Below are 14,449 nucleotides of genomic sequence, written 5' to 3' on the forward strand. Positions count from 1 at the left end.
TTTCTATGCATTGATTGCCATTCCCGATAATAATAATCACAACCATAACAACAACAACAACAACAACAATGATAATAACAATAATACGAAACCTTTAATACGCCTTAATCAAATTTGTAAAAGTAAGATTTAGGGGAGCCCACCAACAAGGCCATTGTCTCCATCCATTCAGACCAGCAATGGGATTTCCCGGCAGTTTAGCACAGAAGTCCACTTGCTGCTCACTAAACGTGAAATTGATGCTTAACAGGCCAGAACCCTGGCCAGTAAATTTGAATGTCATTTCCACTTTTGCATATGACCGATATAATTAGTTTTTTCATAATGCTGCGCGCGTGGAAACAGTTGGGATAATGAAAGGCGTGTCGGCCTTCAACCCCGACATATATGATGGAGGCCATAAATAGTCTTCATGCAACATTAAATTAAACTTTGCTAACGCTGGATTGCTCACTCATCCTCACCAGCTTGTTCTGGGCTTCAATCTTGCATTTTTTTCCAGGAGTTCAGGAAATAGATCTAACTGAGATTCTGAAGCCTCCTGTACTTAAAATATTTACGCTTACAGCTGGCCAGGGGAACCCTTACATGCATGTAGCCCAGATGTACTAGGGGAAGGCCCCTCCATCTACTGGAGAGAAATGTTGCAGCAACTTATTTATGTCAGGCACTGAAATACTAAGAAATGAAATGTCTCAGAAGATTATCCTTACAACCGCTGGATAATTGTTGAAATTCTGGAACTGATACTGGTTGCCATGACAGCCTAACATGCTGACATGCTTTTCAAAAAAAGAAACAGCTTAAAAATACACATTTGGACTCTGTAAAGAAGACCGATATGGCCATGTATACGAAAAGCAGAGGGAAAATGGTCCCTCTGGAAGAAGATCACTTGACGTCAGTAACTTCAAATCAGTTCCTCGGCGCATTTGCGCCATTTCCGCGTTTCGCTTGGATTCATCCAAACGCACCGAGGGACAGCTATGATATGGTGTGCAAAATTGTCTGGAGCAAAGCTACCCAGGTGAAACCGGGAAGAGGTCAAAGTTCACTGGAAATCCAAGCTAGTAAAGACGACACTCCTTCAGTCATAATGTCAAGTGACAGGTAGGGTTATCTGTGGCTATACAGGCTATAACTGACCTCTCCATCATAAGCGATGAAACATGCCTTCATATCGCTTATAAACCCATAAGCTATGAAATTAACCTCACTGCGAACCCACTATGTCTCATATCACACTTTATCCAGGTTTAATCAGTCTGTCTATATGAAGCTCAAGCAGCTTCATCATTTTGTTCCTGGGGTGTGCTTTCATCTAATTTAGATGAAATGGGAAGCGGTAGGCTCCTCAGTAATTAGTGCTAACACTGTAATATCTAATATAGGAGATGGCAACAGGTACAGCCAGTATTCTGTGTTTTTGTTTTGTTTTGTAATAATACAGATGGTGAAGTTATAATTTGGAGTTTACAAGCGTCTTTAACATAGTTTATAAGTAGTAACTATTGAAACCCAGCATTCAAATGTTTAATACTTTATTGTTCAGTAGATCAGGTAATTTATGAGTCATTAATAATCATGCTGTATAATAATGATAAAGTTCCCACTGTTGACTCCCTATGATATCAGTGAGAACAGATTCCCTTTATATCAGCATCTCAAAAGTCTGCTGTTTGTGAAGAAGCTCCTCCCATCTACTGTTCAGACCTCGTGTTTAGGAGGAGCAGCCAATCAGAACAAATCTGGTTTGGGGCAGCCCCAGGGTTATTAGGGGTTTCTGTGGCTCAGCTGGTAGAGCAGGTCATCTGCTGGTTTGAAGGTCACTGGCTTGATCCCTGACTCCTCCAGGGAGGAATGTAAGTACCTTTCTACTCAACTGGGTACAAAGTTACTATGTAAGTGCCAGTTCATTTTAGCTCAATGTATTCATTGCACAGAGCAGTTCGACCTCTGACTGAAGCAGCGCTACCATACAATGTTTTCTAGATTAATTGCAATTTTCTTTTTTTTCAAAGAAGAAAAACATGGCCGACCAAGTAACACTATGCAACTGTCTGGCTTTGTTTACGCTGGCAGAAAATTGGTCTTTCCTTTTGGATGAATTCAGTTGTTGCAAGGACGTTTTACTTGGAACATTCAGCAAAAATAATATAATAATGACAAAAAAAAAATGTGGATAAAAAAAGAGATTACAGTGATGGAAACCTCCTGTTGCTTATAATGAACACAGTGCAAGCCTGTGACGGAACTTCCTAATGTGGCAGGTTTCAGCACTTCTGTTAATACTTCAGTCAGACTCAGGATTGTTTCCTTTGTTTCCAGTAGGTTACTGTGGTCTCCAAAAAACTCTGGCATTTTAGTGCTCTCTCTCCACAGCAATGTTTTCTCCCTCTTTTATTGAATACCTCAGCTCAAAACAAGTGTCATTGATTGTTACCGTGGCAACATCAGTCATAGGCTAGAGTTAAAATGGGGATAAAGTGTCTATTTTTGGTAGTTTATTTTAACCTTGACTAATCAAAAAGCAAAATTACGATTGACTGTCTAAACCCACAGGCCAGTCTAAAGTTTCTATTTATATTTTGTGTATTCTATTTAATTAAAATGGCCCACAGGCTCATTTTAGAAATCATAACATTTGTTTTGCCTAAAACAGATAGGGTTATGGGAAAATAAATGGATTAACTGGATGGATGTGGAGTTGTAGCCTCTTTATAACTTATAACCAAGATCCCAAGACTTCATTGGAGATCAGTTGGGCTGCTGTGCGGTCATAAACCCACTGTATAATGTTAATGTACACCATCTGCTCACCCACCGCCCAGAGCTACCATGACGTCTCCGTTATCATAAGCATCCCGGGTCTCACCGGACCGTCTGCTCCGCATCGCAGCTCGACAGTCGACAGGCTGGTGACTAAAGAGTAGCCTCATTAAAAAGTCATGCTTTGAAGCGGGTGATGCATCATACATACAGGTTGGAGCCGTGGACTCTGTGATTCCTTATTTTCTAGGGAAACTGGTTTACCTGTTGGTGAGGGCAGTGAGGTTAGAAGGATCTTATGCAGGGTAACCCCTCCCCCCCCCCCCAAAAAAAAACCCAAAACAAAAGCACTGCTTATTTCACCTGGAGGTGAAATAAGCATAAGCATCTTAAAATGCGATGTCAGAAAGCAGAAAATCGGACAGTACCTCCAATTAAGCCCATTTTGGCATGTTCGTGATACAAGTGACCTTTTCTTTATGCATGATCACCACAGTGATTTAGTATGAAAATGAATGTCATTTAATTTATAAACGCCTTCAAAAAGCATGCCTAACACACAATGCATGGGAAACTAAGTGACATCGCTATCAAGCTTTCTCATTTTCTTCACGGGGGAGAAAAAAGAAGGTGCATACAAGACGACATGAGCTGGCTAACCTTGAAGTGGCGGTAATTATCCTGTGATAGCCTGTTACATGCAAAAAGATCTGTTTAACCCTGCCACACACACACACCCTACGTGTCTGTGTTTCTCTTCCTGTCCAGGGCTGAGAAGCAGCAAGAAGACACAGATGATTACACGCACTATGAGGAGGACAAGAAGCAATACCACACTGACTTCACCCTTCCTTGTCCTTATCTCTCGGGCCGCAGACATCACGGCCTATCCAACCCCGCACGGGTGCTGAGCCCTGTGCTGGAAGTGGAGATGAGGCAAATTAAGGAAGAGGCGGGTGGAAAAATAAAGTCGGTGAGGGTTTTTTAATCAAATCTAATAACATCTGCTTTTCTCAGCATGAATAAAAATAGCATTATCCGTATTCGGCTAAAACTCGCTAATTAATGCAAGCAGTATTTTCCATTGTTTTTGATTTCGCAGTCCTGTCGGGAGAGGGATGTGCAAGATAAACAAAGGAGTGTTGAAAACTCTCTTCAGAAGATGCAGGTCTCTCAATCCAGCAGAACAGGCACACAGAGCTCAGTACCTGCACCTCAACATCTGGTGACAAATCCTGTCTGCTTTGAAGGCCACACCCCACACCTGCCAGACAGAGAAGGTTCTCTACACCCTTCTAAACTACCCGGGGATGAATGTGGAAGCAAGAAAGAGCAGAATGCAAGTAGGGGCTCAGACAGCTACTCTAGTGATGAGAGTGATGCTGTTAGTCTACCGGGGGTGCAAAGTTGTGCCAGCGACAGCAGCAATAATGACTCAGTGGTTAGTGCAAAAGTGGTGAAGAAAAAGGAAATTCCAAGCTCATCTGTTGAGCTAAGCTGCGACAATGAGCAGGATTCCTTTTTTACAGCTGATGAAGACTTTCCTGCTCTCACCACCATCAACGCTGGCATTCCGCTATCTCTCACAGGGCCTCCAGCCTTGGGGAAGATAAAAAGCCAGTGGGAGATTCCCCTTTCATTCCACCCACATGACATACCCACTGTCACGTTGGCAAGTGGCGTGAATGACCCTGTGCAGGCTCCCATCCAAGGCAAACCAGAAGCACCTGAGGCAAACTCAAAAACCAAAGCACCTCTTCCAGTGCAGGAAGAGGCTTATGACCTCTTGGCTGACTTCCCAGCCCTCCAACCCCCAAAGAACCCTTTAGCGCTTGGTGGATTGCGTCAGAGGAATCCCAAGACCAACGATGCAAAGGGGAAAGGAGTTCTCATTTCTACTCCAAGCCACTGCCAAAGCTGTAGGGGTTCCCATGAGAGGAGATTGGAAAATTCGCCCCACGAGGTCTCCTCCATCTGTGCAGGAGATCAGAAATCTGTGCTGGACCTTCAAACATTTGGCACAGTCCGCCATCGCAACTCTCCCACCATCAGCTGTGAGCAACGGAAGGCCAACAAGCAGCCGCCGCCTAGAGGTAATAAATCTGCCATGTGTCTCTATGCCGTTAACATGCCTCTCCTTCTATCAGGCAGTATAAATAATCTGGTGCTGACAAATATAACTTTATGTCACTCTTAAAGCTTTCTGGAGCTAGAAATACTCTCACATTATCTCTTTCTGACAATGCATTATTAATATTAGAGACACCTTCGTACTTGGGTAATTAAAGACAGGAGAGGAGGAGCAGCAGCAGCCTGTCCCAGGCAGAAACTCTAGCTTGTCAAAGAGTCCAGCTCTCAGACTGCTACATTTTTTTTTCTCCTCGGTTATTTTTGAAGCCCATTTAACGGAGCACTTTTGTTTCTGCCACGAAGCAGGTGGCTTTACTACTTTGTTTTCTGTCCTTGAGTTCTACTTACTGATAGAAAAATAGCCAGATGAAACATCAAAGCAACTTTACCAATCACAGGGCAGCGCTTTGCCACCTTTAATCCTCAACAAACACCCAGATGTGCGCACAAACTCACAGACACATCCGCGCTTGCAAACATTGCAAACATGTCTCTGTGTAGGTGTTAACACACTGTGATTCTGCATTGCTGTTGCTGAGAAGTACTTGCTCACTTGGGTGACTCAGTGGGAAAATGTTCTTTTAATGAGGGGATTATTTTGCAGTGGCAAAGTGAATTACACGGTGAGCCTTCCTGTTGGTGCAGAACAGAGCACAGATATAAGTACACATGCATAAGTACATGTTCATTTTAAGTAGAGAGTATGCCTTGTACAGTGGATACAGTACCTCAAGGAACTTTGTGCTGGAGAAGTCGTTCCTTTCCTATTCCAGCTATATTTATATATCGTATGGAACAGTATAATCTATTTGGTCTTGTTTGATTTCCCCTCGCCTTTTTAACAGGTGCAGAGCTGTAACTGAAGGCGGCTCTGCTTTGCTCAGTAAATGTGCATATGTGATATACACACTGCTAGCCCTCCTCCAGCAGTTCGCAGCCAGCGCTGATATGATAGAATATACTCTCTGATAGCATGGCCCTGTTGATTCAATAGCACTTTGTCGATCCCCAGAGGGGGAGACTGCAGAAAATCTGTGGGGTTTTTTTGCAGCTGAGAAGAACACAGTTCTTTTTAGGCTTACCTATGGTACAGGCCAGACAGGACACAATGCATGCAAAATGCCCATAGCAGTAATCCGCGTTCCCTTGCTGTTCATATTGCAGTTGCAGGTGCAGATGGCGTGGGTGTCAGTGCCAGGTCCTGGGCTAATGCTGCCAAGGCAGGCATGAAGCAAGCAGCTGCCCCTCAGGAGAAAGCCAGACCTGCTACCTTTCAGCAGATAGTTACCATTAACAAAGCCAAAGGTAAACTTATATCTTGGCATCTGCAGGTAATGTGTGCTTGTGTGTGTGCGTATATATGTGTTGGATGACACATTCAGAGGGCATCGGATATTACGTTTCACTGTGGGCCCACATGAAGAATTCATCATGATCATTCCCGATCCCTTATTTTGCAGTGCTCTCAATGCTAAATGCTACAGAATGCCATTTTGTCCTTTACTCTGCTGCACCTCAAAGATCAAGCGTTTAGAGTTTTCATACATCCATATATCATTGTCAAATTAATTGTGATATTTTGGCATAATTACTGGATGCAAATGAGGCTGAAGTTGAAATGGCTGCTGCTCCATCTTGCACCATTGTTACTGTTTGTGACATCAATTAAAAATTGCCTTTTATCAAGCTCGACGTTGAACGCTGGCAGGTCTCTGGCACTGAGGTGGTCTGATATCGATATAAATAATAAAGTGGTGGTTTAACAACACGCACGTATCTTTCTGGTTCCAAAGCAGATATTGAACAGAAATTTCATTAATCCATCTGTTTTCTGCCTCAGATCAAATTCTGCAAGTCAGATGTGGTTTTAAGAGGATCAAATTCGTATGTATGACTGGAATATGTTAAAACTTTGCTTTTAAATGTGATTAATTATCAAACTTGTCTGGATGAAATTATGATTTAGATTAGGCATGTATCTGCACATTTGGTCAATGAAATTATGTTTCTAAATTTCCCTGAAAAGAAAAAGAAAATCTGGGTATATCAGCAACTAAACTGAATGTTTCAGCCAGCTTCCTCTCCAGAGAAGCTGCTTCTGTGATTCTGTGTGTTTGCACTTACAGTTTAAATGCGGAGGAGCACACGCAGTTGTTTTCTGTATAAATTCAAATCTTTGGCACGCCTGTTTGGATGTGTTGCAGCAGAAGATGCATTAACAAGATGTTTAAACGACAGAGTGATGTAACCACTGCAGAAACTTTGCAAGGCAGTGGAGCTGAAAAATCAACAGTCTTCATGCTTTAGCTAAAAGTCTGTAAATAGTGTTTGAGTGATAAAAATGAATATTATTGATGCTACTTTTGTGCTATCAAAGTAAGACCCCCAAAGGGTATGTATACATGGGACATATCATATTTGAAATTTATGTAAACTAAAAAATACTATAATTTTCCTGGGATTCACTAATGTAAAAACTGTTTGTTTGTTTTTTTTAATTAAGAAAGTAGGTTCAGTATAGAAGCTTCCAGCATTCTCAATCTTACCTAGTTGTCCTTCATTTTTTTTGCTTTTAAAGCTGAATATGGTGCTACTCCAAAAATCAACAAGAAAGCAACAGTTTTCCATCCAGGATCAAATCAGAAGGTGATAACCTTGAAACAGTGCTGCTTTCACCCCTGCAACCAAATCCACTTTGTCAGATTTTGCAACCCTCCTGGCTATCAGGTGAGTGTACTAAACAGTTACTTCTCTACATTAGGGCTGTGCGATATGACCAAAATCTCATATTCCGATATAAGACATCTATCGTCCCGATAACAATATAAATCACAAAAATTTTATATTTTCTGTAAATTCTGTGAATCTCGAGCAGCTCGACTTGCGTGAAGTGTTTCCAGCTGGGTGTCGTGTACCTGGAGTCGAGTAACGATATATTTTTAGACATAAGTTGTAACGGACGCTGTTTTCTTTGTGAGCATTTATTACACAGCGTGCTGCGGGCAAAAGCCTGTTCTAACATTGGAGTCTAAGGTTTATTTTTTAGCACCCGACGGCTCTTTTTTTTTTGCTTCTGATCCGTAAACACTCTGCATCTTTCACGTGATTCAGTTTATTTTGAAAAGTCTCAACAGGATCTTGAGCTTTATTGTGAAAGGTTTATGTGGAAAATAAACAAGCGGACACGCGATGCTGTTACCATCGTTGTTGCTAACAACGCATAAAAACAGGCGCTTGTCCATCCGTAGTGTGGTTATATTAAATATAAGAGAAAGAGAGAACTTTAAGAAATTAATACAGCCACTACTGTCACCATCAAAGCGATGAAAAAAATATTGCCGCAAACAGTTTGCGACACCACGAAACAAACGATAGCATAAAATGAAACGATAGACGTTTTTATATCGTCATCTGATATATATTGTTATATCGAACAGCCCTACTCTACATATATTTTGTTTTATTTGTGTTCAAGAGTGAGTTGTAGGGGTTGTACATGCGTGATTATTTTTTTAAAAACAGTATTTTTAAGTGTGCTCAGAGGCCCTTGGCTTTGTTCACCTGTAACCTCATTAAAGTCTTTTGACATTATGATCTCGATTGCTAATTTTGAGTCTTACTAAATACAGCCTGGTGTTAACTTTGTAAAGAAGAACAAGATAGAATAAAGTATTTGGGCAATATGAATATGCAATGTCTGTTGGCTTCAAGAAATGAAATAGTGACATCACAGTGGGCCTGTCCATCTTTTAAGTACAGTCTATGTTTAAACTATGGTCAGTCCAATAATGTTGCCAGCTTACAGCATTACCTAAGAGATAGAAACAGCACAGGCAATGACTTTACTGTCCAACCTTTGTCATGCTGAAGTATCTCATACCTAAGGAAAAAAGCTGTTATCATTTCAGCTACATCTGTTTTTACACCTACTTTCACTATATACTTGCAGAGTGGGCGGGTTCTGACAGACTAGTGTTGTTCAAACCAAATACAGCAAGTTGTGCAGTTACCTGACAGAAGCATCACATTCGGTCACGACTGTCACTCTTGCTGCTCTTCCCGGAGGAGCCACTGTGACTGAAGCACTGGCGATATAAAGAAAATGACTAGACATTATTATGTGACTGTTGTGATCCTGTGGTGTATCCTGAGTAATTACTTTTAGACAGCTGGTGGTATGATGCATACAGCAGGAATGTCCAGGAGAGCCTGTTTTACCTGAAATGAAGGTCCATGCTGCTAGTGACTGAATTGGGTTACCCATTCTTTTATTTTGGTGAATTTTGGATCTTTAAAACATTGCACTGAAGAAAAAGGACCCAGATCTCAGCCTGGCTAAACACCTATGGGTGATTTTTAGTATGTCAGCACCCTCCAGCACCATCATTAAACACCAAATGAATGCATATGCTTTAATGGAGAGATCCTCCATCCATGAAGCTGTTTGGGTATGAAGCTGTTTTGGCAGCTCCTTTCTAAGACATCCAAGACTCCTTAATCTTCCTTTTGTCTTGATTCAGAAAAGAGTTAGCAGTGTGAGTAAAGCGAGAAGAAAAAAAAGTTTCTTCTCTCCATTAAAAACAGAACACCACATTTTTATATCTTCACCTCTTTCTCACTCTGCCCTTTTTAGTCTCTGACCTATTTAAATTTGGGCTGCACTTTCTTTTAGCGTGTGCGATGGTGACAGTGACAGCAAGGCTTGCTGCACTCTAAGGTTTGCCCCTTTGGCCTAAGCACTACCAATCCAGCAGGATAATTACTAAAGCTGCAATGCACATTCCCCCTGGGTGGAAGTGGCAATGTGAAGGTCTCTTGATGTCTACTGAGAAATGAATTGCAAGGCGACGAGCCTGGGCAAGGGAGAGAGACTGGAGATGGAGAAACTGTAAAATGTGTGATGCTGATGGAGAGAGACATTATGAAAGTTTTATTTTTGGCAGCAAAACAGCTGATGCTGAGATTTAAGTAAATGTTTATAGATGGCGTGAAAACGTTATGAGTGCTATCTTAGACACTGACATATCTTCAAATCTTTCAGTCTGTCTTTGTCAGTGTTTTGCTCTCAGACATGTAGAGGTCTAACTCATGTGCCAGCTCTCCTTCTGATGTTCTCCATAACCTAAATATTCTGCTATAAAAGTTTCACAGGACAGAAAGAAAGGCTAGAATCTGGAAAGGAATATCTAAAAAGACCTTGTTCTATCTCTCCATCCTTGATGCTTCCCCTTGGTAGACTGTATGGATGAGAATATTCTGTAATATTCTGTAATATTCTGTAATATTCTGTATACTAATATACTAACTACTTTCTGAAAACCTCAAGGTCACTTAACTAGGTCATTAACTAGGTCATATATATATATATATATATATATATACATATATACTAGGGGTGCAACGATATTCGTATCGATATTGAACCGTTCGATACAGTGCTTTCGGTTCGGTACGCATATGTATCGAACAATACAACATTTGTAATTTATTTTATCAATTTTCCTTCTGACGATGCTGTCTGTGTTGAGCGCTCAGTGAATCTGCATTCGACTACTCCGCCTAGGCTCGACAGTGCAGCCTAGGCGGAGTAGTCGAATGCAGATTCACTGAGCGCTCAACACAGACAGCATCGTCAGAAGGAAGAGCGCAGGGCAAGCTAGCGAGACAGAAGTTAAGCTCTCCTTGTAACAGGCAAATTGAACCTCATTCAGATCTGGCGTTTGGAATTATTTTGGTTTTCATGTGACGTATGACCCTGAAGGTAAGCGAGTCATGGACTAAAGTAAAACAGTATGTTGGATGTGCCATGCAATGCTCAATTACATTGGTGTGAACTAGTGTGTTAGCGCAGTTAGCTCGTTAACGTGTTGGCCGTCTAGCCCCATGCACGGAGCGATCGGTGGTAGCTCGTTAACGGAGATTTGCCGTGTTGTGGCGTTAAGGTCATTTCAACGAGATTAACCTGAAAGCACTAGTGGGAACACAACGAATATGACTGCACATTTACGCCGACATCATCCTAGTGCAAAGACAAATACAACAAGCATGCTACTAACTTTAGCCGAGTCATTTAGACAGCTGTTAGCACATGATTCTCCTTATGCTGCTGAGAATATAGCCCAGAAGAAGCGGATAGTATAGCTTTTATTTTGGAAAGAGCCATTTCTCTGTAATAAACTCTCTTTTCCAAAGATGAGTGATTCCTCAATCAGATACAGGGCTCGCAATATCGCTAGCCCGACGTCCCGGAGCTAGCGATTTTTTCAGTCGGGCTACCAAAATCTATCTCTGCCCTCCCCGTCAGGCTATTGTAGGAAAAATATATGTCAATGCTTTTGCATTCTTTCAGAAATGTAGCTGGGTAATTATGTCATTGGCATCGGTGAGCCACTGTCAATATGTGACATATTGAAGTCGCGTTTGAATTTGCGCTTGTTTTTTTGCTTTCACTTTGCAATCGTGCGAACTGTGTATAGAGAGCGACAGCACTGATCTGTGAGTGATGATAATTTGTGCACCAATTCCTCTGACATCGTCTTATTAATCGTTAGCTTACTATGCAAACATGACAAGTGAAATCTCCCGCAGCAAGCTTAAACATGTGAGAGGTTGATCGTGCAGAGAATCGCTGAGCTTATGTGAGTGAGTGTGTAAAAGCATTTCAGTTCTGCTGAGCCAAATAAGACAGGTCAGGGTGAAGAAGTGACAGCCAAAGAAAAGCTTACCACAAAACGGAGAAGTTATGACAAATCAGACTATAAGGCAAAAAGAAAGTGCAGCTTTATGGTTTCATGGACAAAAGAATTTCTGTGGCTGCAATATGATGAGCTAAATAACCAGGGCTGCACATAAGTGGTCCGCAGGTGCGCATTCGCTGTCAAAATAAAAAACACGCACAAGGGTTAGGGTTAAATTTAAAAACTGTACTTTTGAGTTAAAATATATATTTATAATTTTAATAAATGACAAATAAAAAATGCATGAACATTTTTTTTGTATCGAAAAAATATCGAACCGTGACACCAAAGTATCGAACCGAACCGAACCGTGAATTTTGTGTATCGTTGCACCCCTAATATATACATATATATATATATATACATATATATATATATTATATATATATACACACACACATATATATATACACACATATATATATATATATATATATATATATATATATATATATATATATATATATATATACATATATATACACACATATATATATATATATATATATATATATATATATATATATATATATATATATGTACCCAAATGGCACCCTTACCCTTTGTAAGGGTGCCATTTGTAAGTAGCTAATATCCACCGAAGGGATGTTCGACTAATGCCACTCTCCAGTGATATGCGGTGAGTGCTATGCTGTGGGCTCTTGCTGAATGAAGCTAGGACAGCCACTGATGTTTCTTCATTAGTGACAGTTTTCTTGCGTCCACATTTTGGCAAATCCAACACTGAACCAGTTTCACGAAACTTAGCAAGCAGTTTGCTAACTGTAGCATGGGAGATGGGTGGTCTCGTAGGGTGTCTTGCATTGAAATCTGTTGCAATGACCTGGTTACTGCGTTCACCAGATATCAACACAATTTCGATCCGCTCCTCACGTGTTCACCTCTTCGACATGTCAATGGCTGTGAACAAAGAGAAACTTGTAAATAACTCATAAAATAATAAAGTTACGTTGAAACCAAGCACACCATTGTTTTTCTTGTGACATTACCAATAAGTTTGATGTGTCGCATGGCCCTCTTCCTATTGAAAAAACAAAAGTTGTATCCAAGAAGGCTGACTTCTAAATGGCCACCATGGTCACCACCCATCTTGAGGAGTTTGCCCCCTCACATGTAATAATGTGCCACAAACAGGACTTTAATATCACCAACCATTCCCATTTTATTACGGTTTATCCATATAAATGGCCCACCCTGTGTATATATATATATATATATATATATATATATATTAGGGGTGCAACGATACACAAAATTCACGGTTCGGTTCGGTTCGGTTCGATACTTTGGTGTCACGGTTCGATATTTTTTCGATACAAAAAAATGTTCATGCCTTTTTAATTTGTCATTTATTAAAATTATAAATATATATTTTAACTCAAAAGTACAGTTTTTAAATTTAACCCTAACCCTTGTGCGTGTTTTTTATTTTGACAGCGAATGCGCACCTGCGGACCACTTATGTGCAGCCCTGGTTATTTAGCTCATCATATTGCAGCCACAGAAATTCTTTTGTCCATGAAACCATAAAGCTGCACTTTCTTTTTGCCTTATAGTCTGATTTGTCATAACTTCTCCGTTTTGTGGTAAGCTTTTCTTTGGCTGTCACTTCTTCACCCTGACCTGTCTTATTTGGCTCAGCAGAACTGAAATGCTTTTACACGCTCACTCACATAAGCTCAGCGATTCTCTGCGCGATCAACCTCTCACATGTTTAAGCTTGCTGCGGGAGATTTCACTTGTCATGTTTGCATAGTAAGCTAACGATTAATAAGACGATGTCAGAGGAATTGGTGCACAAATTATCATCACTCACAGATCAGTGCTGTCGCTCTCTATACACAGTTCGCACGATTGCAAAGTGAAAGCAAAAAAACAAGCGCAAATTCAAACGCGATTTCAATATGTCACATATTGACAGTGGCTCACCGATGCCAATGACATAATTACCCAGCTACATTTCTGAAAGAATGCAAAAGCATTGACATATATTTTTCCTACAATAGCCCAACGGGCAGGGAAGAGATAGATTTTGGTAGCCCGACTGAAAAAATCGCTAGCTCCGGGACGTCAGGCTAGCGATATTGCAAGCCCTGTATCTGATTGAGGAATCACTCATCTTTGGAAAAGAGAGTTTATTACAGAGAAATGGCTCTTTCCAAAATAAAAGCTATACTATCCGCTTCTTCTGGGCTATATTCTCAGCAGCATAAGGAGAATCATGTGCTAACAGCTGTCTAAATGACTCGGCTAAAGTTAGTAGCATGCTTGTTGTTTTTGTCTTTGCACTAGGATGATGTCGGCGTAAATGTGCAGTCATATTCGTTGTGTTCCCACTAGTGCTTTCAGGTTAATCTCGTTGAAATGACCTTAACGCCACAACACGGCAAATCTCCGTTAACGAGCTACCGCCGATCGCTCCGTGCATGGGGCTAGACGGCAAACACGTTAATGAGCTAACTGCGCTAACACACTAGTTCACACCAATGTAATTGAGCATTGCATGGCACATCCAACATACTGTTTTACTTTAGTCCATGACTCGCTTACCTTCAGGGTCATACGTCACATGAAAACCAAAATAATTCCAAACGCCAGATCTGAATGAGGTTCAATTTGCCTGTTGCAAGTAGAGCTTAACTTCTGTCTCGCTAGCTTGCCCTGCTCTCTTCCTTCTGACTATGCGTCTGTGTTGAGCGCTCAGTGGATCTGCGCTCGACAGTGCAGCCTAGGCGGAGTAGTCGAACACAGATTCACTGAGCGCTCAACACAGACAGCATCGTCAGAAGGAA

At 41.0% G+C, this 14,449-nt stretch overlaps 1 protein-coding gene across 5 annotated transcripts in view; it reads left to right on the plus strand.

The window, feature by feature from the left end:
- The first annotated feature begins 766 nt into the window (after positions 1 to 766).
- The window catches only part of LOC101481526 (uncharacterized), a 47,336-nt gene continuing 33,653 nt past the window's right edge, over positions 767 to 14,449 (plus strand). For 2 of the 5 annotated variants that reach the window (XR_013095131.1, XM_012918313.2), the window contains exons 1-5: positions 767 to 1,110; positions 3,538 to 3,742; positions 3,845 to 4,862; positions 6,064 to 6,204; positions 7,478 to 7,626. Coding sequence is in view for 2 of the 5 variants with exons in the window: in XM_012918313.2 (XP_012773767.1) it covers positions 842 to 1,110; positions 3,538 to 3,742; positions 3,845 to 4,862; positions 6,064 to 6,204; positions 7,478 to 7,626 (1,782 nt within the window). In the remaining 3 variants the exon portion in view is untranslated. The remainder of the gene's footprint in view (positions 1,111 to 3,537; positions 3,743 to 3,844; positions 4,863 to 6,063; positions 6,205 to 7,477; positions 7,627 to 14,449) is intronic. The other 3 variants (XR_013095133.1, XM_012918314.2, XR_013095132.1) reach the window with 2 other exon arrangements.

Source organism: Maylandia zebra, linkage group LG22 (assembly GCF_041146795.1).
Source record: "Maylandia zebra isolate NMK-2024a linkage group LG22, Mzebra_GT3a, whole genome shotgun sequence".
Taxonomy (NCBI): Eukaryota; Metazoa; Chordata; class Actinopteri; order Cichliformes; family Cichlidae; genus Maylandia; species Maylandia zebra.